The following is a 25910-nucleotide window of genomic DNA, read 5'->3' as shown; positions in this document are numbered from 1 at the left end:
ATGCCAAAGCCAAGCCTGTCTGTCTGTCGGTCCGGGAGTCAGCATCATTGTAGCACTCTGTTGGGCTATCTCGTCCACATAGTACAGTCCGTCTCGCTCAGTGCCACGCCCAACTATTGTCCCCGTCTTGATATCTTGTAACATGCAGAAACGAGGTTGCATCAGTAATTTGCAGTTCAGTTCTCTAGTCACATGACTTATTGATAACAATTTATGTGATAAAGACGGAACAAAAAGACAATTCGAGAGGCATAGAGTCGGCGAGATATTGATTGTGCCTGCCCCCGTAACTTGTGCTAGGTCCCCACTGGCAGTTTGGACATAGGATTTTTTTAATTTGGCTATGGAAACAAAATCGGAGGCTTCAAAAGATATCGTGTCTGTTGCCCCAGAGTCAAAAATCCATTGAGGGTCTTTTGGACCGGAAACAGTTGTAGAGGAACAGGCTAAGGCATCAAAGGAGTTCCGGCAGGATATGGTTGGCTGATAGTTTCGGAAGGTTGGGGTGCAATTTGCAAAGTTTTTGCAAGTGGGGGGTCAGTTTGGATTTTTTCGGAAGTTTGGGGGGTGTTCTTTGTGTTTTTCTTTCGGTGGGGGTGAAACTGGGATTTTTGTGAATTCAGGGGATGGCTTTGGGATTTTCGGGAATTTTGGGTGTATTTTCATTTTTGTCGAAACTTTGGGGTGTATTCTCGGAAATTCGGACAAAAGGGGTTTTTTCTGCAATTTTTTGGTCAACTGGGGCGGATTTGGTAATATCATAATTGACTAGGGGGAAATTGGTAGGGATTTTTGGTGTGAGGTTTATTTTGGGATTTTCTCAAAATTGAGGGTCTTATTTGCAAAATGGAGGGGGTATTTTTAGAAAACCCCCAAATCGGACAGAAGTTGATCCTAGCCACCTCTAATACTTTCTCCTTCACTTCTTTCTTCTTCCCCACCGCAAAGCCTCCGCCGCCAACGCTCTTTTTGGATATGTGACAATTGGATGGCGGCGGTGGATCGGTGCAATCCGTCGGAGCGCTGGCCCCACACCTCCTCTGCTTCTTCCTCCTTCCCCACCAAAAAGTTGCCGACGCTCCTTCACCCACCGAGAGCTTTAGCGCCGACGAACCATTACGGTTAGGGCACTGAGCGAAGGGGCGGTTGATGAAGGGTATACCGATTTGGTTGGTAGCTGAGTCGTGCGTGCCTGACCACACGGTCTGGTTGATCTGGAGCTTGTCTGGATTGAGGGCGGACATCCAGTTTTTTCGATCGGAAGGCGAACCATTGCGGTGGTTACGCGAGCGGGAGTCGGTGGCGCTGCCAAATTTTTCCGTTGTGTCAGGTTTAGATTCACCGTCACTGGTCTTCTTCGAATGGTAGGAATTTTGGTTTTGATTTGTGTTGGCTTTGTACAAATCAATTAGATTTGAGATTGTCTCGATCAATAGCTCGAGAGTATGTATTTGGCTAACCTCCATTTGAGGTTTTTTGCTGATTTCCTGCTTTGATACCATCTTAACGATGGTAATCGAGAGACTTGAAAAGGCTATGCATATTAGAAGCTTTTGGGAGAGAATTGTATTTCTTTTTGATGTATTAAACCACACGGTCCTTCTCCCTACTTAAAGGGAAGATTACAATGTAATTTTGGTAGTGAATCAATCTATTCTAGGACTATGTATTTCACATTAATTTCATATCAATTACATATCATTCTCCACTAATTACTTCTCTTCCTTTGGTAAGTCTTGACTTTGGTATATTTGACCGTAAGTAGTATTATGCAAATGTAATACTTTCCAGTATTATGCAAATGTAATACTTTCCAATGATTTAGCCCTTCCTAACCATATCGTAGCCTACTAAATTTCTGTTGATGTTACTACAGTTACAAACCTTACTCTATTCTTCCTAATAAAGCTGTATTAGTCCCCTATACTTTGTTTAATTAGTCCTACAACATATCTTTTCGATTTCCTAACACATTCAAAGCGTACAAAAATTTAATTAAAGTTTCTAATAACCTCTGCATTCGTTTATTTATTATTGAATTGAACATAGTAATTATTACTACTATAAATTATAATATTGAATTTTAGGTAGATTTTGGTCCTTGTGGATCTTGTGTGGTCTAACATCATAGATAGATGTGATAATGAATAGACCAAAATAAATACACTATTCTTTGCCATTAGGCACTAATGAACCACAAGGGTTCTCCAGTTCCATATTTAGTGTATTTGTAATATTAATTGAGTCTAGGAGAGAATTAGGTGAGGATGAACAATTTTATTTTTAGTCCGTTTCTGAAAATGGTAAACTTTTTAATTTTGTAAACTCTTTTTTTCTCTAATGGGGTGAAATTCATTCTTCATTTATAATACTTTAATTACTTTATTTTTTCCATATCTCTTATTTTATCAATTATGCATTAAACTCGTGAGTCGTGACAAATCAAATGTTCATACTTTTCACTGAATGAGAGAGTATATTATTTTTCTAAAGCATACTTGTACAATATTGTTGGAATTTTTTCCTTGCAAGTACTAATGAAAAAACCAACCTTTTTTTGTAATTATTTTTACTATTTTCTGAGATATGTACTTCACAATTTTTTACTATTTCTTTTAATAATATATATATATATATATATATATATATATATATATATATATATATATATATATATATATATATATATATAGGTTTTATAATTGCGAGTATGATATTCTATTACTATAAATCATGGATAAGTGCTACTATTATTTAAGGAGCTCTTAAATATTTTCATAAATTTTTCAAAATTACTAGTAGTAATATTTTTTAAGTTTTAATCAAACTTCTTAAGTTTTGCACGGGAACTATAAACAATGATCGATCATTTTATACAGTTTTTGACTTTTTGTCTACATTTCTATAGCATACATAGTCATTTTTAAATTTTAAATTCACCGCAGTGTTTTATTATCTTTATGCAGATTAGAGTTATACGAGTATAATTTAACTTAGGAAAATTAGAATGTTTATAATTTATAAATATATAAGAATAATTAATCTTGTTAAAATCCACACAGAATAAATTATATTAGAACATCTCCAAGGGAAGAGATAAATAGAGAGATAAAATCTTATAACTATCATATTTGTCTTCTTTTCACGAAAAATCATTCTCCAATGGAGAATGTATTTGAGAATGTATTATAGTTTATGTTTTGAAATGTATTTTGAACTATTATTATATTTTAGAAAATAATTTACCTTTTTATATATCTTTTTCCTTTGAAATATATTAATTTTTAAAAAGATATATCTCACTTTTTGAAAAGATAAATAGAGGATATATTTCTTTCATTTACCTTTCCTCCTTTTTCTCGTAAGAGTTGTTCTTAGCATCGTTAAAATGACTAAAATATACCATGAGAGACGAAAAGCACTGAACTAAGTTTTCTTGGAAAATAACTATTCATTTATTATTCAATATTGGCAGGGCTCGAATAACAGTTAACACCAATTGGTTTATATGTCACACTCATCTCGATTGCAGCCGCTCACATTAAATATTAATTTGCTTTCCGATATTTTCTAACTACATAGTCATATTTACTAAGAGCATCTCCAATGCAAGGATGTCCCACTCGGACATCCATTAGAGCATCAGCAATGGAGGCGTCAAAATCGCGACGCCGATTTTTCGCCGACGCCGGTTCTGACGCCGAACCATTGCGACCGGCATCGGCGAAATCGGCGTCAACTTCGGCGTGGCCATGCCGATTCGTGTGATGACGCCGGTTCTAACGCCGATCCTCACGGCGCCATTGTAGGCCCCGGATCGGCGTCAGATTTTAATTTTTAATTTTTTTTCGAAAACATTGTAGGCCCCGGATCGGCGTCAGACCGACGGTGAAGATGGGCTGGGCGACGACGGAGACGAGGACGGCGGCGATGAGTGATTTTTTTTTTACTTTTTAAATTGTACTTTTTAATTTTTGTACTTTTTTTAAATTATTGTACTTTTTTTTAAATTAATGTACTTTTTAAATTTTAATAGTATTATTCGAATTTCCCGTATTTGTCTCGTAAATTAAATTCCGTATGTTGATACGATTGTAAATTAAATTATATAATTGTTATTAGTGATGTGGATAGGTAGTGGTGCGAATACGAACGGGAAATTAAATTAAATTAAATTTACGGAAATAAAATTTCAACACGAATACGAACGGGAAAAATTAACAACTTCATTAAAAAAACATACATGATTCGAAAAAAAAATTACAAGTGGTGCGAATGAAATGAAGTTCAACTAGCCGTATATATAGAGTTTAAAAAAAAAAATTAATACCGGACGTCCGACCCACGCCACAATGGCGGACGTCCGCCCGCCCGTCGCCCGGACGTCCGAGGACATCCGACGTCCTTACGGGACGTCTGTATCCGAGTTGCTTCGTTACAATGGCGGACGTCCCGGTCGCCCGTCGCGGATGTCTAACCGGACGTCCGCCATTGGAGATGCTCTAATAGTATTATAATTTTGTCATTCATTGATTCGAAAACCAACAAAGTGTATAATACTAATTAAGCTGCTCTAGTTCAAAGCCTCGTTAAATCTGAGCAATATAATATACTTGAACTAATTTGCTAATAAGTTAGTTACACAGTCAATTTATCAATGTAATGCTGATTAATTTAGTTAAGAAGTCCAAATTAACCGAATATTTAAAGATGGAGTGAACATGCTGCTACGGCTACCTGCGTCAACCAAAATGTAGATTCACTTTTTTCTATTAACCTCCAACAAATAAATACTATCCATTCATGAAAAACAGTCATATTTTCTATTTTTATAGTTCATCAAAATTTGTCTATAATTTATTTCCAAGTCTTACTTTTTACTAACAAAAATTCAATCTTTTTTTTCTCTCTTATGTTTCTCATTTTTTCCACTAAAACTTTTGTCATTTACAACTGTTTTTTTCTCTCAATCTCTCTTATTTTAACTTATTTTGTACTATTAAAGAGAAAGTATTTTCATTTTGGTCGTTTTGTATGAATAGAAATTTTCTATATTTTTTATTTTATAAATTTTTTATGCATTAAAACCCGTGTAGTTTAAGTTTTTATTTTTTAAAAACGAAGAAAGTATTAAAATTTCATAAAGACAAAAATCAATCTTCTGACCATTTATGGATAAGGAAGGATGAATGTCATGGGTTATTCAATATTCAAAATTCTGTAAATAAGCTTTAATTTTTCTTCAAAACCAAGGATTCGCAATCTAGTGTCATAGACTGAAAAATATTTTTGATAGATGGTGAGAGACATGATAAACGTATCTCGTATTATTTCAATTAGAATTAGTTATGTAACAAATTATAACTTCTTCTATCAATCAGAGTCAGAACCAACTTTGTATGTGAGCAAAAGAATCATTCAAGAGGCTTTCCACATTTAAAAACTCCACAACCAAAGCTGTTAACAATCTTAGCTTTTATCATTCCAATTAACAATGATCATGTAACAAGATACAAATAATTTGACAACCAAAAGAATTGCTATGATATTTCAATTCATTGCATAGCATAGCATAATATCATCACTCTTCATTTCTACAACAAACACACAACAATTCAGCAAACCTAGTTCTGCCTATGAGCAATGTAATCGGCCAGCGCCAACAGCGGGGCCGACTTGCTCGGGTCGAAGCCATCCAGCTGCGCCTTCGCCTCCTCGTTGAGCTTCTCCGCAAACTCAATGGCCTTCTCCAGCCCCAGCAGCTTCGGATACGTAGTCTTGTCGGTGGCCAAGTCCTTCCCGGCCGTCTTCCCTAACTCCTCCGACGACTTTGTCACATCCAAAATGTCATCCACAACTTGGAAAAGGAGACCAATTTTCCTAGCAAATGTTCTTAATTTCTCGACTTGTTCGCTGCTTCCACCTCCCATGATTGCCCCCAAAACTACCGATGCTTCTAATAATGCTGCAGTTTTGTGAATGTGTATGTATTCCAATGTCTCTAACCCTACATTTGCGTCGCCGGTGCAGTGGAGATCCACCACCTGCCCCGCCACCAGCCCCTCCGTCCCGATCGCCTTCGCCAGCTCTCCCACCGCCGCCAATATCCTCTCCGCCGCCACCCCAACCGTCGCCTTCGCCATGAATTCAAACGCGTACGCCAACAGAGCATCACCTGAGACAGAGGAATCAATCGAGATTTAATCACAATTGAATTAAACGTTACAAATTGGGGATATATACTGATTTTGGTAGCGAATTGAGAGACAATTTCGAAAATTAACACAATTGATGCATTAATTGGAGTGTTGATTGAATAGGAAATGGAGGATTTAGGGTGAAATCCGCACCTGCAAGCACGGCGACGTTCTCGCCGAAGACCTTGTGATTAGTAGGCTTGCCGCGGCGGAGGTCGTCATTGTCCATACAGGGGAGATCGTCGTGGATGAGCGACATCGTGTGGATCATCTCGACGGCGCAGGCGGCGGGGATCGCCGCGGCCTGAGCGCCGCCGACGATGTCGCAGGCGGCGATGCAGAGCATGGGGCGGACGCGCTTGCCGCCGGCGAGGAGGGAGTAGCGCATCGCATCGTGGATCATCGGCGGATTCCCGACAGCGACAGCGTCGTCGAGCGCCTTGTTGACGTGGTTCGCCTTCTCGACGACGTAGGCGTTGAAATCGAAGGGAGCGTCGTCTCTGCGAGTGGTGAGTCTGGCCTCCTCGACGGTGAGGACGGCGGAGACGCCGAGGGAGGAAATAGGCCTGCGCGATTTGAGGAAAAGGGGTTCGAATTTGGGGTGGTGGATGAATCCGATGGGGGATTTGGAGGGGAATGGCTGCTTGAAGAATGAGAGATTCTGGGCCCACGCATCGACCAGATTCATAATGAATTGTGTTTTTGGAATTTGGGGTTGTTGAATAGAGATAGAGAAGTTGCAGTGAATGGAAAAAAGTAGAGATGCGAGCACATATATAGTGTGAGAGTGAAAGAGAGAGGAGATCAGATAGGGTTTTGGATGAGGGCATTCAAAATGCACCTTCACACTATGGAGTATGGATGATGTAATAAACCAATTTTGTATTCAACTCTATTCGCCTAACTTTTTTTTATTTTTTCCATTTTTGTTCTCTTATAAATCTTTCTCTCATGAACACTAAGCTCAACCATCATCATTCACTAACAATATTACTCCTTAATCACTTTTTTAATTACTCCCCTACTTTATTAATTTCACTTTAAAATTTGTACTCTAAGTCTCTATCTTGGAGGACGAAGGAAGTATCATATTTCTAAATATTTACTACTCTATATAATACTATTATAACAATAATAAAAATAACAATAATAATGATGATAACTCATAATCTTGGTTCAATAAAAATAGTTAATAAAAATGGTTAATGTATTTTGTAAGCGAAAAAATGATCTCACATTAGTTAATGTAAATAATGGTGGATTACTTTTAGAAAATAATGATCTCATATTAGTAAAATAAAATTATTGTTCCAATCAATAAAAGTTGCTATCCTTATGAATAAAATTTATTATCCTTGTAAATAAAAGTTAATGCTTTGCTAATAAATGTTATTATTCTTATAAATGAATAATTTGTTCTAATGTATAAAAAGTTAGTATTAATTTTTTGAATAAAAGTTGTGAAGAGACAAATGGAATTAATCGAATGCGTATTGTAGTCTGTACGTGATAAAATGATATAAGTAATATTTTTATTGTTATAGAAAATTAGAATTTAGCAAATTGGAAAAGAGAAAATTTGTTGATGGAAAATTATAATTGGAGAAAAAGAAAATGAGAATTTGTTGATGGAGAATTATAATTGGGGAAAAAAGTGAGAATTTATTTATAGACATATACTTAGAGAAGATGAGAGAGAACTTGGCAAAAAAATGAAATAAAAATCTTTGAAATGTAATTAAATGCTAGGCACAAATCTCATTAACACTCATTTTCCTTAATTAAAGACATACATACGTTTTATACTATAAGGGTAAAATAGTATATATATGTAAAACATTGATTTAATAATAAATATAATATAATATAAAATTACTATTTCAACCCTATAATAGCAATGCCATAATGTTAAAAAATAATTTCTCTTACTTTTAATACTCTTGTAAATCGAGGTAAATGAAGTTACAGTGTAAGAAATGTTCCCAACTTCATAGTTAACATTAAATTATTTTGAGGAGACACCTCAAAATAATAAAGTATGCTATTTGGCATTAAGTAAGTATAATAATACTAGTAGTAATTTATTTTGGACTTTGCAACCTATCAAAATAACTTTTTATTTGATCTTAAAGATAATTATGTAAATAAATATAGTTTCAGGTACTTTTGGTTTTGTATAGTTACAATTAGATATCCAGAAATAATGACGTGCACGATGTTTAGCTAGGAACTAGGACATTTTTTTTCTAAAATATTGAGGCGACTGGAGACTTACTTAGAGTATCTCCAATGGAGAAAGATATATTGAGAAGGTATATTTCTCATTTACTTTATCAAAAAGGTTAATATACCTTCTTAAAAAGTAATGGACTCCAATGAAAGAAGGTAAATTAAAAAGACAAACAAAAATAACTAACTTTTTACCTTTTCTATCAAGAAGAGGTAAAGATACCTTCTCGAAATGAAAGAAGGTATAATACCTCCTCAAATACTCTTTTCCCTTGGAGCATGAAATTTTATGAAGAAAATGTAAATATGGTAGTTATTTCTATTTACCTCTCCATTTACCCTTTCCCTTATAGATGCTCTTGCAAATGTACAAGTCACACCGTAGAAAACACTGATTATATCAAATTTGAAATAATTTACACCTTAATTCAGCTCAACATACTCTCAATTAAACAAAATTAGATAAACTAATTAAGTTTTTGTAGTGTTAGGTAAATTCTGCCGTAACATGCAAATTGTTAATTTTGAAATCAACCTCAGGTTTCCGTGGTATGACCGTAACGACCATTATATGAAAAATATTCAGCAGTCATCAAAATTGAATATCAGAATATATTTGCATAAACTAGTAGTACTATTAAGTCAATAATTGTGCATAAATTCAACGAATCCATGTTTTTAACGCACAGCCAAAATAGACCAGCAACAGACAACAAACTGAATGAATGAAGTATGTCGTCTGCTAGTAATTAACTCACAAATTTCCAGTCAATTGATGTATCTGTCATCAACATATGAATTTGCATGCTCATAATTAATTGGATAGTCCAACATTGATATTTAGTCAATAGTCTAAAATTATTAAACTCCTCCATTTCTGACCCTAAAATTTATTATTGTTGTACGAAATTGACTAATAGTAGTAACACACTAACAATAATTCTATAATTATGAAAATTGCACCAATGGAAGTAGAATCAGTAGACACTACAAGTGTTAAGTAAAAATAGGTTATTTCTAATAAATAGTATACTATCAAACAAAAATATCAAAGTGTCGAACCAAAATTCACAGAATTCAAACATTTTTTTGTCGCTCCAAATACTCTCATCCGCCCCGTTATATGTGAGATATTCTTTCGTATATGGATATTAAGAAAAGTTGAAAAAATAATGTAAAGGGGTATGAAAAATATATATTACTACTATTTAAAGTTGCGAATAATTAAGGAGTCTTAAAAGAAACCATCTCACATTATATGAGATTGCCTATAAAGGAATATGTGCTATATAATTTAGGATTTGATAAGACGAAAATGTGCTATGAATATGAGTCAAAGTCATCCTGCTTAATTTTCTAAGATTCTGAGTGATATGCTTATTTTATTGTTTAAGTCGAATTCCAGTTTACATTTTTTAAGCATTATAGCAGATGATATAACGTCGTTTTAACTTTTAACCGAGTCTTACATTGAACAGTTGCGACATCATCTAGTAATATTTTCTATTCTATTTTGACACTCAGTTTAGAGGGAACCAAGCTTAACGAGCAAACTACAAAGTAGAAACCAAAGGTGCATTTTAAATAAATCGAATTAAAAAATTTCGGACAAATCCCTTTATTCTGAGTTACATGTAGCCTAGGACAAAAAAGTACTTTAAAAATTTGAAATGCAGAGGATCAGTACCCCAGTAGCGGACGCAGAAATATTTATCGATAGAGGCTGAAATTTTTAAATTTTATTTTAAAGTATACTTTTATGTAATTTAGATTATTTGTAGGGCTTTTCCATTATAATTTACACTAAACTTGATTAATTTTAAAAAAAGTAATAGGAAAATGATTTTTAAAAAAAACAATATCAATGAGGGCTTTAGCCCCTCCCTCCTCTTACTTGGGTCCCGCCCATGAGTACCCGTGTGAAGCGAATAGCCACAAAAGAACGAGAGATAGGATTGACAAATCGGACGCATTAGGTCATTATCAGAAAATTCAATAACAACCCAATCTTAATAAAGTCTATCTGATCAAACTCAACCCAAAATCATCAGGTTTTTATCGGGTCAACCTGATAAGGACTCAAGCCCATTTACTATGTGTATGTTTGTGTCGTATAAGAAAAATTTTGCCCTACCGTTAACGATATGATACCATTCAAGTTGACACGACAACGACTCAAACTTAATATTACACGATTAAAACTTAATACTATTACATGATAAGATTCGATACTATTATACAATTAAAACATGATATAATACGATCAAAACTTTATCACTATTTAAATCTAAATAATAACATTAAAGTATAATTTATTTTAATTAATTAAAATAATACTACATCTGTACCAACTAAGTTGAGTCATTTTTTTATTGAAAAAAATATCTAATTACTTTTACTTTATTCTCTCTCTTACTTTACCCTTTCTTATATCTCTTACTTTATTTTCTCATAATTTATTTTATCTTAACACAATTTCTTCATCTCTTTGCGCCATGCCAGATTCAGAAATTGATAACTATGGGGTCGGATCGGACAAATATACGGAGTAATATTTAAATAATTATTAGTCCCTTCAACCTATAAAAACATGGGCAATTGAAATGACACATGAATTAATGCACAATTGGTAAAATAAGAGAAAAGGGAAAAGGATAGTTAAAATATTGTTAGTGGATAGTGAGACCTATATTTTTTTAGTGTTTAATGAGTTATAATGGTAGGCATAGTGGTATAAGTTGTATATAAATTGATGTATATGAGTAATGATATGAGGATTACTTTCCATAAATGGAAATGCCCTTTATTAGACGGACGAAAATGGAAAGTGCACAAATTTTTATGGGACGAAGGGAGTATTTAAAAAAATATATATTAAAATTTAAAAAAACATTATGCCATACTCCATTTTGTGCAAGATAGTTGACATCAATAAATATTCACAGTCTGCCAACAGCTTAAAATTGTTTCATTAAAACATTATTTACAATAATTTGGATAGATTTGATTAAAAGTATTAAAAATCGTGATTACCCAACTATTTATCCCTTGTAGCTTTAATTGAGTCTCATTAAGGATACAATATGTAAAATAATGAATTCAAGAAACATAATTAATAAGAGAAAACATAGAGAATATAACAATTGTTGATTACTCCATATACTATATATTGAAAAAATAAAATAATAATGATCAACTGTAAAAGATTCAATTTAAAACACTTGAATTAATGATGGAACTTATATTAATATTGAAACTAAAAATAAAGCTACCGTTAAATTTAAAAATAAGATTTAAATTAGTTAGAAATATAAGCTGAAAATGAAACGGGTTCAATATTAATCAACAACAAAAAAAGGAAGGCCCAGTTGGCGAGCCCATTTCACAGAAAACTAGTAAGACAAAGATCAGTTCTCTTTCCGACCATAACGCGCCGCCCGGGTTTTGGATATAAAGGATGGATCAGAGACGTGAAGGCGGTGGGGTCGGCTACCCCACCTAAATCCGCCGCTGCTTTGCGCAAAAGAATTGTCTCAATTTTGTTAAGACAGAGGAGTATTCATACCCAACCTGAAATTATCGAATTTTTATTAAGTTGGTCCGATAATGGTCCAAATCAAATAAGACTTGACCAAAATCTATTAACTCAGAGTTTTTCGTGATGGGTTTTCATATCGAAAATTGTCGGACCTAATGAAAAGACGAATGGTAACTTAAGTCTTTAATTCATTTTACACATAACTCGAGATCCCACTAGTATAGCATAGTTAAGCAATACTATGTCGACGGGATTAGAAATGAGACAAAATGTGAACAATGTAATCACAGGGCATCATGGACGGGGTTATGAAAAAGAAATACTCCATGTTCCATAGTAGTGGAGTCATTTTGCTATTTTAATACGTTCCATAGTAGTGGAGTCATTTCTCTTTTTAGTAAATGTCGACACATTTATTCTTAATTACGTTACTCTCTCTTACTTTATTCTCTCTTCATCTTTCTACCTTTTTTCTTTCCTACTTTATTCTTCATTTACTTAACTCAGTAACACAATTTTTCTTAATCTCCGTACCGGAAAAAAATGTCTTCACTACTATGAAACGGAGGGAGTATGATGCTAAAACATTAAGCAAGTTTTTGTGACATCCTCAATTTCAGGAAGTACACATGATTTTGAGGATTTGTGGAAGGAGATGATTTTATTTGCAGTAGTATAACAAAACATTACGCCATTTAAATTTTAAAAAATCTAGTACAAGGAGTGTTCTTGTATTAAAGTTTGACACTTTGACTACATAATAACTGCATATGTACATCTTTTGCTTTAGATATATTCTAACTATATAGTAGTACTAACATTTGCGATGTTATAGTGAAGAATATGTGTTAAAAGATAGGAGTATTATTCATTCAACTTGTTTATTCAATTACAATAGGTACGCCTCTTTTAAATAGGGCAAGGGTTACATAAAAATGGCAAGATTTGCCCTAATACTCATTCCCTAATTAATTTCTTTTTCTTGCTTACCTATTTTCCTTACTTACATATTTTCCTTTCTAACACTCCCCCTCAAGTTAAGTAATGGGATTACCCATACTTAACTTGTCCAATACCTCATGGAAGCTTCTTGCATCGACAGCTTTCGTGAGTATATCCGACAACTGATCTTCAGATCTCACAAAAGGAAGTTCTACTGTCTTGGCCTTTATATTATCCTTGATGAAATGTCGATCCACCTCGACATGTTTTGTCCGATCATGCTGAACTGGATTTTCAGATATACTGATTGCCGCCTTATTATCACAGAACAACTTACATGACTTCTGTGAGTTTAAGTTCAACTCAGTCATCAATTTCCTCGGCCACAGAATCTCAGTCAACCCACTCTTAATCCCTCGAAATTCAGCTTCTGCACTTGACAAGGCTACCACTTTCTGTTTTTTGCTTCTCCACGTGACAAGATTTCCTCCCACAAAGGTAAAATATCCAGCAGTTGATTTTCTGTCATTTGGGTTCCCTGCCCAATCAGCATCCGTGAAGCCATGAATCTCTAAATGTCCATGATTCTCGAATAGAATCCCATGGTTTGCTGTCCCTTTCAGATATCGAACAATCCTCAGTGCTGCTTCCCAGTGAGCTACTTGAGGTGCATGCATAAACTGACTAACTACTCCAACTGCATAAGCTACGTCGGGTCTAGTGTGGGATAGGTATATTAATTTCCCAACTAAACGTTGATATCTCGTGCGGTGAGTGGCTTCAGCTCCTTCAACTATCCGCAGACCATGATTATGAACCATAGGAGTATCTGCTGGCTTACAGTCCAGTAGTCCTGTCTCGGTTAACAAGTCAAGTACATATTTCCTCTGACTGATGAAGATCCCCTTCTTTGATCTTAGCACTTCTATACCCAAAAAGTACTTTAGTAATCCCAAGTCCTTCATTTCAAACTCTGCAAACAAATTCTTCCTTAGCTTGCTTATTTCCTCTTCATCATCTCCCGTGAGAATCATGTCATCTACATAGATGATGAGGCATGTGATCTTTCCTTCTCTTTTCTTCAAGAATAATGTATGATCAGAGTTGCTTTGTTCATACCCATACTTCTTCATTGCCTCAGAAAATCTCCCAAACCAAGCTCTAGGTGACTGCTTTAGCCCATATAGTGTTCGTTTTAGTTTGCAAATCTTTCCTCCATCAAAATCTCCAACAAATCCAGGTGGTGGCTCCATGTAAATGGGCTTCTTCAGTTCCCCATGTAAGAATGCGTTTGTCACGTCGAACTGATGTAGTGGCCATTCCCTGACTGCCGCTATTGAGAAGAGGACTCGAATAGTACTCATCTTTGCTACCGGTGAGAATGTTTCAGCATAATCAACTCCATAAGTCTGAGTGTATCCTTTGGCCACAAGTCTCGCCTTATACCTTTCAATCTACCCATCTGGTCTTCGTTTGATAGTGAAGACCCATTTGCATCCCACAGTTCGAACTCCATCAGGTTTAAGACATACTTCCCATGTATTGTTCTTCATCAGAGCCTGCATTTCTACTAGCATTGCTTCTCGCCAGTGAGCAATTTTCATAGCCTCCTCGGCCGTATATGGGATTTCTTCTTCTTCGTAAAGTGCTGCTTCAAACGCCCTAGCCATCTCTGTTAGATTTGCTTTAGCCAGATTCGCCATAGAATATCGGCTTCTACTAATCCTCTCAGGAATGTATCTCTTAGCCGGGACCCCACGAGTAGTTCTGTTGGGGAGTATATAGTGGTCGGTATCACCATCAATTGCTGCATTCTCATTCTCGTCTACACCAAAAGTGTCAGGGGTAATAACTGTATTATCTGAGCTAGTTTCAGGAATTACCTCATATATCACTGGGGGAGGACTCGATTCAGGCGTGGGCGGTTGAGGAGGCTCTACAGCAGATGTGACTGACTCGGCAGTGACACTAGCTTGTTCTGTTGGTTCCACGATCGAGATACTTGGATGTGGCATCGGCGAACTGAGGGGTCCAATTTTATCACCCCCCTGAACAGCACTCTCCCCTGACCCCGAGGTTGGGTGTGATAGAAGTATTCACTTTCTAGAAAATTACAATTCATGGTTGTTATAACATTCCTAGACCCCGGGTGATAGCATCGATAGCCCTTCTGATTTATCCCATACCCCAAAAAAACACATTTTATTGCACATGCAGAAAATTTTCCTCTTTCGTGTTTCGGTACATGCACATAAACGGAACAACCAAAGATTTTGAGCGGAAGTGTGAGAGGTGGGGGAATATCAGTAAGGGATGCGAGAGTCTGCAAAGGAGTTTTCATACCCAAAATTTTTGTAGGCAAACGATTAATCAGGTAGACAGCAGTGGCAACAGCTTCGGGCCATAAAAATTTAGGAACATTTGAGTCAAAAAACAGGGCTCTCGTGACCTCTAGGATTATCCTATTCTTTCGTTCAGCTACACCATTTTGTTCATGAGTGTAAGGACAAGTATTTTGATGAACTAACCCCTTTTCTTTAAAAAAATCGGTCATGTCTTTGTTAACAAATTCCCTACCATTATCGGATCTAAGAATTTTGATCGTGGTTTGGAACTGTGTCTGGATCATTGTAAAGAAACGGGTAAATTTTTCAAAAACGTCAGATTTATGCTTCAAAAAATATACCCAAGTCAATCTATTGCAGTCATCCGTAAAAATGAGAAAATATTTAAAACCATGATCACCAACAATAGGAGTTGTACCCCAAACATCGGCATGCACTAGAGAAAAAATAGTCTTAACGCGAGTATCACTTGATCTAAAGGTTTGTCTGTGGTTTTTTGCCAAAACACAAGATTCGCAAGTAATATCCTTAAAATGGGAAAACTTTGGAAAAAGCAATTTTAAATAACCCGAGGGTGGATGCCCCAATCTGCGGTGCCACAACCAAGCTTCCCGATTTGCAGATCCGTGAGCAAGCATCGCGGTGCCACCTTGTTGAGTAATCTCATCCACATAATAAAGACCTTGACGCTCAGTGCCATGCCCAATTATCCTCCTCGTTCTGATATCCTGTAATACACAGAAATTTGGATGCATTAGTAACGTACAGTTTAATTCTTTCGTCACGTGGCTGATAGACATAAGTTCATGAGATAATTTGGGCACATAGAGACAATTTGTAAGCTTTAGGGTTGGGGATATTTCAATGGTTCCACTCCCACCCACAGCGGTCAACTCTCCATCGGCAGTTTGAATTTGGCTTTTAGTTGCCCCATTAAATTCAGAAAAATCTTTCATATCGTAGGTCATAGTTGTAATGCCCCAAAATCCACCTTAGACGGAAAAGTTAATTTTTGGTGCAGTAAATCGCTGAAATTAGGGTTTTCGGCGAATAATTCGAAATAAATAACAAAATAAATTTTGATAATTCAATAAATCATGGAATACTGAAATATAAGTCTTAAATAAGTGTTAGAAAGGATATGTGAGCAAAGAATTGAGGTTTAATGAGTTTTAGTACGTTTTTGAGAAAAGTCGTCGATTAGGGTTTTTCGACGAATTTGCCGAGAAATATTAGGAATTTCCATTGGAAAATAATTTATATGGAATCTAGAGATCAAAATAAGTGTAATGTGAGTAAGATTGAGCAAGAAATTAGAATTAAATCGGTGCTCGTATAGGAAACGCGATAGAAGGGCATAATGGTCTTTCTAAATGAATTAAACTAACATAATGTCCTATATAAAAAGTGACGTTTTTTTTAAGTATATTAGGCATGAGATGAATTCAATTTTTTTTAAGTGTGAAGCATAAAGAGAATTCTAGAGAAATTATATAACAAGTGGCTTAATAAAAAGGTGCCAAATGGCAAAACTATTGCCATACATTACAATAATTGATGAAGACTAAATTAAATACCAAAAACTATCTTCTTCTTCCTATTTTTTTCTAAGAAAAACCGTCCACCATGGGAGAGGAAAAGTCTTGAGGTTCTCAAATAAGTCTCACCCCGATTTTCTGTCGAACCGTCGATTTAATCGTGTAAACGTTATGAAACCAAGTAAGGTCTTTCTTCCTATGCTATTTTTATAACATGAAATTCAATTCATATTGAGGTTAAAAATCTGAAAATTTCGAGCTCCATAGGTGTTGGTGGATGCATGGTTTTATGTTCGATTAATTGTTGAATACGTAGTGTATGGACGTCGTATGCTACGTTTTGATGGGTAATTTCAAAGTAAAATTGCCATGGTATGAACTTGATGTTGAGACTGAAAATATACCTCAGAGTTTATGGTTTGGTGGTTAGATGTTAATGATAGATGAAATAAATGATTTAAGAGTTGAGTTAACATGAATTGAAATAGAAATTTGTTCAACAAGGTTTAATCCCCTGTTTTTCAGTGACCTGTTCCGAATTGTTTGGCATGAGTAGAATAGTGTAAACTTTGGTTTAACAATTTCTATAATAACTATAATGAGTCTAGAGGATCCCTGAATTTTATGGAGAATTAAGGAGCTCGTTTACTATGTTTATAAATTGTTATAACAACACAGCTACGAACTGTCAAAATTCTGGTACTTTGTCATGTTTTGGTATGTGTTATCCGAAATATTCAGGGAATTTAAGGTCGATGAAAACTTGATTGCATACTTTATAAATTAACTATAAGGTGTTTAGTTGTTCTCTGAATTTTGTGATTAATTAAAGAGTACAAATACTATTTTTAAAAATTGTGTAGAAACTATTGCCAGAAACTGCTCGATTTTGGTAGTCTGTGGTGAAAGGAGAATATCTCTCGACCCATTAGGAATTTTTGAGTGAATCTTGTTGCTTTGTAAACTAGACTTCCAAGGGTATTTGAAAATACTAGGTTGCGCCTCTAAAGCCTTTTAAATGATTACGTAACATTAACGAGAAAACAGTCCAATGTAGTGGATATATTAAAAGTAAATTGGTAGATCATGGAATTACTTTCATCTAGGATATTAGATGAGGATAAAGGGGAGAATTTTTAGCTTATAGTAATATTATTTCTCGATAAATTAATTTGTGTTATAATTCTATGAGGTAGCTACACCCAAATGTAGCAAATGAAAGGAAAAAGGATCGGCGAAAGAAGAAATGTCGAATGGAAAGGTTTGGAAATATCGTCATCCAGGTAGCATGCTCAACACTTAAATGGCCTAATTCTCATGTGCTTTTATGTGATTATTATGTGACCTATTGTCTTAGTAAATTATGATTAATTATGTGATAAAAGACTTGTGGAGTAAAATATGAGAAAATGATGAATTGTTGAATGATTTGGAAATATATGTGTTGGTGTGAGAAATGATTATATGAATTTGATAAGTAAATGGATATGATTATGTTTGTAAAGTTGGAGGTAAATATGGAAATGTGCATTAAGGTAAATGTGATATCTGATATAGGCTGATAAGATATATACGAATATGATTACATGTGATGATGTGTGCTCTATCTGTGATGATGTCTGATGTGTTGTGTTCTGTTGAGAATTGTCTGAAATAAAGTATATGTATGTGTGACTGTGCTTACGCCTTGATGAGATGTATACGAATATGTAATTGCAGTATGTGATCTGTATATGTTGCTTCTGACACAAAAAATGTAAATTTGGATATGTGATGGTATTGAAAGAGCTGGAAATTTATCTGTTTATCTAATCTGATATGGTATGAAAAGAAGATACTGATGTGTTATGTTAGTAATTATTGAGAATAAGTATTGATATGAAAATGGGTATATTTGACTGTGTTTACGCTCCGTGCTTGAGTGTGTTCTGTGGGTACAATTGGCATGCCATAGGACAGCAGCGCTGCATCATCTGTGATCTCTCGTCTTCTGGATAACCGAAGCGAGGATCGTCTGTTATCTGATCTGTCTGATCTGCACCCTATGGGTGGTCTGTTCTCGGGATTATCTGTCTGCATCCGAAATGGATGGTCTGATTATCTGTCTGCACCCTAATTAGGTGGTCTGTGCGGAGTCCTCTCGAGGACAAAATCCGCGTCTGTATCTGATTCTGATCTAGTCCGCGTACCCTAGTCTGTCACTAAGCACATTAAGGGGCCATATGTGAAAATTATGTGATAGTGTCGATCAAAATATTCGTGATGATATATGTGACAATACGTGTATGATAATATATAAGTTATAATATGAGATTAGGTGAAACATCTGTTATATTATACGTGAAAATGGATTATGTTACATGGTTATATTGAATTTTGATATAAATATTGAGAATCAGAGACTTGCAGACATAGTTATGACATATGGGAATTATTGTATTATTATACCCCTCTGATGACATAGTTTGGAAATTTGAAGTCGTGGACGAAGATTTGACTACTGGTACGGGTATGTTGATACGTGTGATGACATCTGTGATTTGTCTATGTTAATGTGTGGATACCATTTGGAATATTAGATGCTTCATATAAATGCTGATGACTGTTGATAAATTCTGGGTTTGATATTGCCTATTGTTGGATTCTGGGTATGTGTTGGTTATAGAGGAGATGCTGCCCAATATATGTTAGAAATTAATAAGCAAATAATAATATGATATATGCAGTAATGATTGGCAAATATAATAATAAGAATTTAAGTTGTATGATTATTGATTGTTAGAGAATTGTGGTTGAAGTGTTGAGTGTGCTACAGGTTAATTGGATCGGGGATTCCTTTGGATATTTCTTTCGTTTCTTCGCCAGCACTGCATCCTCGGTGGGTCACTGATCACTGCGGCGTTTGTGTCCATTTCTGTTAGATGTGGCATGTATAGTATTTGAATATTTGTAACAGCTTCCGCTGTGTTTGTAAATAGTGTTGGAACTTTTGCTGATAGGTTAATGAATTAAGTTTGGTTTTTAATTGACCATAATTTATGGTACCGTAATTGTGACATTTCCTATTCGACCGTTCGCCAATCGGGTAGGGGGTGTTACAAGTTGGTATCAGAGCCTAGGTTTAGGTGTTCCTAGGCTCTTGGTGGGTTTGAAGTGTGTTTAGTAACATGCCACATAGGGTGTCAGTCGTATTCGATATCAGTGACCTGATGCAGTGGCTACAGTATGTCAGTATAGAAGTTTGTCAAACGAGTATTTGATAAAGTATAAGGTCTAAAGTTTACCAAAGTACGGGACAAGAATTCCCGTGTGACCGAGAAAAGTGGTTATATGGGACTGGCCACCCCATATAGCTCGAATCTCGGTAGCGTCATTTTGGATGAAAAAAAAAAGCTATAAGAATGGTGAGTTGGAAGAAGTAGAAAATGCTAACAAATGAATTTACGTAAAAAGTTGTGAAAAGAAAAAAAAAAAGAAAAGATACAAGAAGATGAAAATGAAAATGAGCTAAGGTTGGAAGGAAAATGATGTATATGAATGTTATAAAACAATGTGTGATTCTATGTGAATTGTAAGATAATATATGATGTAATGTAATTATCTGAAATGAAGTACATCGGTCTTCATGGTTATTGGCGCCCTGATAAAGGCTATATGCGAAAAATGTGAGGACATGTGAGTTGTAAAAATGTGGTGTGATGAGAGAGTTCGGTCAGGCCTCATGTGGGGCATTTCGCTTAGCCCACGTACCCGAGTTTGTTGATAAGCACATTTGGGACAACATTGCGATAAGGTGTATGATATTATATGCAACGATATGCGAACTAGATCATGTGATAAAATGTGTTATAATATGTGGACATAGAAAACATATATGATAACCCTGATATGTGATATATAGTCTGATATGCCTTGATATATATGGTCCATGTAATTAGATTTTGTTATATGCGTTTCTACTGAGTTCTGATATTAGTGTTATGAGTTCGAGATTTGCTGTTGTGATGACGAATATTGAAATGTGAATGTTCGAGGTTATAGAATGTTATGTGAATAAAATAGTATATGTGCATGATTGAAAATTGAATGAATGATGTGATTTGAATATGTGTGTCCTAATGAAAGATACTAAAGAGTGTAAGTAAAAGAGAAGAAAAATGAATGTTATGTGCTAACAAGCACTAAAATAAATACTTGTGATTATACGGGGTGTAATAAGTTGGTGAAAGGTGAATGAACTTATATGAGATAATATGAGTATGTTACTAATGATTATATGGAAATTTTTGAAAGGATAAGAATGGGATATATCCTTTGTATTTGATTTTGATAAATCGTATGGATATATGATAAGTTTTATACGACGAAGCGGGCTATCTGAATGTGAACATGTGAATTGATTGATACCTGATATGGATGAATATGTGTGCTCTAAATGAGCTAAGCGTACGTGAAAATGAAGTGTATGAATATGTGATGTGAATGGAAGTATGAAATCTATATGGATTATATGAGTACTCAGAATCGGGCAATATGAAATATGATGTGATGTGATGTGACAGGGATATAAGCTAAGTAACTGTACATGATATAAGAAGACAACAGGAATAAGTTAAAAATGAACTAGAATGGCGTACGGGATAAATGAGTAATAAAAATGGTAGCATTGTCATATGAATGCGGATGGGGAATCTGAATGTGAAAACGCTGATTATGTGATTTTATATGCTATATGATGAACGATTGTTGGAATATGAGCTATGGATTTGAAAATGGAACTTATGTTGAAATCTGTCAGATAATAAAATGTAAAGAAGTATGCGATACAATTTGATAAGTATGCTTATATATATTATTGAATCTGTGACATGATGGAACTAATAATCTTAATATGATATATTAGGGCGAAATATGAAATTATGTGACATTATATGTGAAAGGTGGATTATGTGATTTTAAGTACGATTTTGTGGCTTGATGCGGAAAATGAGGATACGCTACGAATAGGAAATGACGTAATGCCATGAAATGACATAAGAGAAACCATAGCGCTTCAGGAGTACGGAAATCTGATGGAATTTCGAGGACGAAATTCTTTTTAGGGGGGATGAGTTGTAATGCCCCAAAATCCACCTTAGACGGAAAAGTTAATTTTTGGTGCAGTAAATCGCTGAAATTAGGGTTTTCGGCGAATAATTCGAAATAAATAACAAAATAAATTTTGATAATTCAATAAATCATGGAATACTGAAATATAAGTCTTAAATAAGTGTTAGAAAGGATATGTGAGCAAAGAATTGAGGTTTAATGAGTTTTAGTACGTTTTTGAGAAAAGTCGTCGATTAGGGTTTTTCGACGAATTTGCCGAGAAATATTAGGAATTTCCATTGGAAAATAATTTATATGGAATCTAGAGATCAAAATAAGTGTAATGTGAGTAAGATTGAGCAAGAAATTAGAATTAAATCGGTGCTCGTATAGGAAACGCGATAGAAGGGCATAATGGTCTTTCTAAATGAATTAAACTAACATAATGTCCTATATAAAAAGTGACGTTTTTTTTAAGTATATTAGGCATGAGATGAATTCAATTTTTTTTAAGTGTGAAGCATAAAGAGAATTCTAGAGAAATTATATAACAAGTGGCTTAATAAAAAGGTGCCAAATGGCAAAACTATTGCCATACATTACAATAATTGATGAAGACTAAATTAAATACCAAAAACTATCTTCTTCTTCCTATTTTTTTCTAAGAAAAACCGTCCACCATGGGAGAGGAAAAGTCTTGAGGTTCTCAAATAAGTCTCACCCCGATTTTCTGTCGAACCGTCGATTTAATCGTGTAAACGTTATGAAACCAAGTAAGGTCTTTCTTCCTATGCTATTTTTATAACATGAAATTCAATTCATATTGAGGTTAAAAATCTGAAAATTTCGAGCTCCATAGGTGTTGGTGGATGCATGGTTTTATGTTCGATTAATTGTTGAATACGTAGTGTATGGACGTCGTATGCTACGTTTTGATGGGTAATTTCAAAGTAAAATTGCCATGGTATGAACTTGATGTTGAGACTGAAAATATACCTCAGAGTTTATGGTTTGGTGGTTAGATGTTAATGATAGATGAAATAAATGATTTAAGAGTTGAGTTAACATGAATTGAAATAGAAATTTGTTCAACAAGGTTTAATCCCCTGTTTTTCAGTGACCTGTTCCGAATTGTTTGGCATGAGTAGAATAGTGTAAACTTTGGTTTAACAATTTCTATAATAACTATAATGAGTCTAGAGGATCCCTGAATTTTATGGAGAATTAAGGAGCTCGTTTACTATGTTTATAAATTGTTATAACAACACAGCTACGAACTGTCAAAATTCTGGTACTTTGTCATGTTTTGGTATGTGTTATCCGAAATATTCAGGGAATTTAAGGTCGATGAAAACTTGATTGCATACTTTATAAATTAACTATAAGGTGTTTAGTTGTTCTCTGAATTTTGTGATTAATTAAAGAGTACAAATACTATTTTTAAAAATTGTGTAGAAACTATTGCCAGAAACTGCTCGATTTTGGTAGTCTGTGGTGAAAGGAGAATATCTCTCGACCCATTAGGAATTTTTGAGTGAATCTTGTTGCTTTGTAAACTAGACTTCCAAGGGTATTTGAAAATACTAGGTTGCGCCTCTAAAGCCTTTTAAATGATTACGTAACATTAACGAGAAAACAGTCCAATGTAGTGGATATATTAAAAGTAAATTGGTAGATCATGGAATTACTTTCATCTAGGATATTAGATGAGGATAAAGGGGAGAATTTTTAGCTTATAGTAATATTATTTCTCGATAAATTAATTTGTGTTATAATTCTATGAGGTAGCTACACCCAAATGTAGCAAATGAAAGGAAAAAGGATCGGCGAAAGAAGAAATGTCGAATGGAAAGGTTTGGAAATATCGTCATCCAGGTAGCATGCTCAACACTTAAATGGCCTAATTCTCATGTGCTTTTATGTGATTATTATGTGACCTATTGTCTTAGTAAATTATGATTAATTATGTGATAAAAGACTTGTGGAGTAAAATATGAGAAAATGATGAATTGTTGAATGATTTGGAAATATATGTGTTGGTGTGAGAAATGATTATATGAATTTGATAAGTAAATGGATATGATTATGTTTGTAAAGTTGGAGGTAAATATGGAAATGTGCATTAAGGTAAATGTGATATCTGATATAGGCTGATAAGATATATACGAATATGATTACATGTGATGATGTGTGCTCTATCTGTGATGATGTCTGATGTGTTGTGTTCTGTTGAGAATTGTCTGAAATAAAGTATATGTATGTGTGACTGTGCTTACGCCTTGATGAGATGTATACGAATATGTAATTGCAGTATGTGATCTGTATATGTTGCTTCTGACACAAAAAATGTAAATTTGGATATGTGATGGTATTGAAAGAGCTGGAAATTTATCTGTTTATCTAATCTGATATGGTATGAAAAGAAGATACTGATGTGTTATGTTAGTAATTATTGAGAATAAGTATTGATATGAAAATGGGTATATTTGACTGTGTTTACGCTCCGTGCTTGAGTGTGTTCTGTGGGTACAATTGGCATGCCATAGGACAGCAGCGCTGCATCATCTGTGATCTCTCGTCTTCTGGATAACCGAAGCGAGGATCGTCTGTTATCTGATCTGTCTGATCTGCACCCTATGGGTGGTCTGTTCTCGGGATTATCTGTCTGCATCCGAAATGGATGGTCTGATTATCTGTCTGCACCCTAATTAGGTGGTCTGTGCGGAGTCCTCTCGAGGACAAAATCCGCGTCTGTATCTGATTCTGATCTAGTCCGCGTACCCTAGTCTGTCACTAAGCACATTAAGGGGCCATATGTGAAAATTATGTGATAGTGTCGATCAAAATATTCGTGATGATATATGTGACAATACGTGTATGATAATATATAAGTTATAATATGAGATTAGGTGAAACATCTGTTATATTATACGTGAAAATGGATTATGTTACATGGTTATATTGAATTTTGATATAAATATTGAGAATCAGAGACTTGCAGACATAGTTATGACATATGGGAATTATTGTATTATTATACCCCTCTGATGACATAGTTTGGAAATTTGAAGTCGTGGACGAAGATTTGACTACTGGTACGGGTATGTTGATACGTGTGATGACATCTGTGATTTGTCTATGTTAATGTGTGGATACCATTTGGAATATTAGATGCTTCATATAAATGCTGATGACTGTTGATAAATTCTGGGTTTGATATTGCCTATTGTTGGATTCTGGGTATGTGTTGGTTATAGAGGAGATGCTGCCCAATATATGTTAGAAATTAATAAGCAAATAATAATATGATATATGCAGTAATGATTGGCAAATATAATAATAAGAATTTAAGTTGTATGATTATTGATTGTTAGAGAATTGTGGTTGAAGTGTTGAGTGTGCTACAGGTTAATTGGATCGGGGATTCCTTTGGATATTTCTTTCGTTTCTTCGCCAGCACTGCATCCTCGGTGGGTCACTGATCACTGCGGCGTTTGTGTCCATTTCTGTTAGATGTGGCATGTATAGTATTTGAATATTTGTAACAGCTTCCGCTGTGTTTGTAAATAGTGTTGGAACTTTTGCTGATAGGTTAATGAATTAAGTTTGGTTTTTAATTGACCATAATTTATGGTACCGTAATTGTGACATTTCCTATTCGACCGTTCGCCAATCGGGTAGGGGGTGTTACAATAGTATCAGTTGCCCCACAATAAAAAATCCACTCACTCTCCTTATGGTCAATTTTACTTTGGGCAATGCATGCAACAGGTATATTTTCCAAGGGTGCAAAACGATTTGGGCTTAAGACGGAATTTTCAGACAGTTTTGGGGTCAAACGTGGAATATAGTCTTTCTGGGGTCCTAACTGTAATTTTCCCGGGTCATATTGCATATATTCTGAACTATAAGGACCAGAAATTCAATTACTCATGCTTTGGGGTTTATTCTGAAAATCAAATTGGGGATCGGGGTTTCTCAACCCCAATCCGTTACCTCCATATGACCCGCCTCCTTTCTTCTCAGCGAAGGC

The 25910-nt window shown here is 34.9% G+C and overlaps 1 protein-coding gene and 1 long non-coding RNA gene across 2 annotated transcripts; one reads left to right on the top strand and one right to left on the bottom strand.

Moving 5' to 3' along the window:
* Positions 1-5458: 5458 nt before the first annotated feature.
* Positions 5459-7010, bottom strand: LOC121759155 (geranylgeranyl pyrophosphate synthase, chloroplastic-like). Its single transcript, XM_042154661.1, has 2 exons — positions 6351-7010; positions 5459-6175 (listed from the first exon to the last, which is right to left on the bottom strand). Exons 1-2 carry the CDS (start codon positions 6883-6885, stop codon positions 5625-5627), a joined length of 1086 nt encoding a protein of 361 aa, XP_042010595.1. The 5' UTR covers positions 6886-7010; the 3' UTR covers positions 5459-5624.
* A 9216-nt stretch (positions 7011-16226) lies between these two features.
* Positions 16227-25494, top strand: LOC121758328. Its single transcript, XR_006041414.1, has 5 exons — positions 16227-16970; positions 17986-18072; positions 19605-22650; positions 23666-23752; positions 25285-25494. It is a non-coding gene; the product is annotated as an uncharacterized LOC121758328 (long non-coding RNA).
* The last annotated feature ends 416 nt before the right edge of the window (positions 25495-25910 follow it).

This window comes from Salvia splendens, chromosome 12, assembly GCF_004379255.2.
Source record: "Salvia splendens isolate huo1 chromosome 12, SspV2, whole genome shotgun sequence".
Lineage (NCBI taxonomy): Eukaryota > Viridiplantae > Streptophyta > Magnoliopsida > Lamiales > Lamiaceae > Salvia > Salvia splendens.
This window is presented reverse-complemented; position numbering and strand designations above follow the sequence as displayed.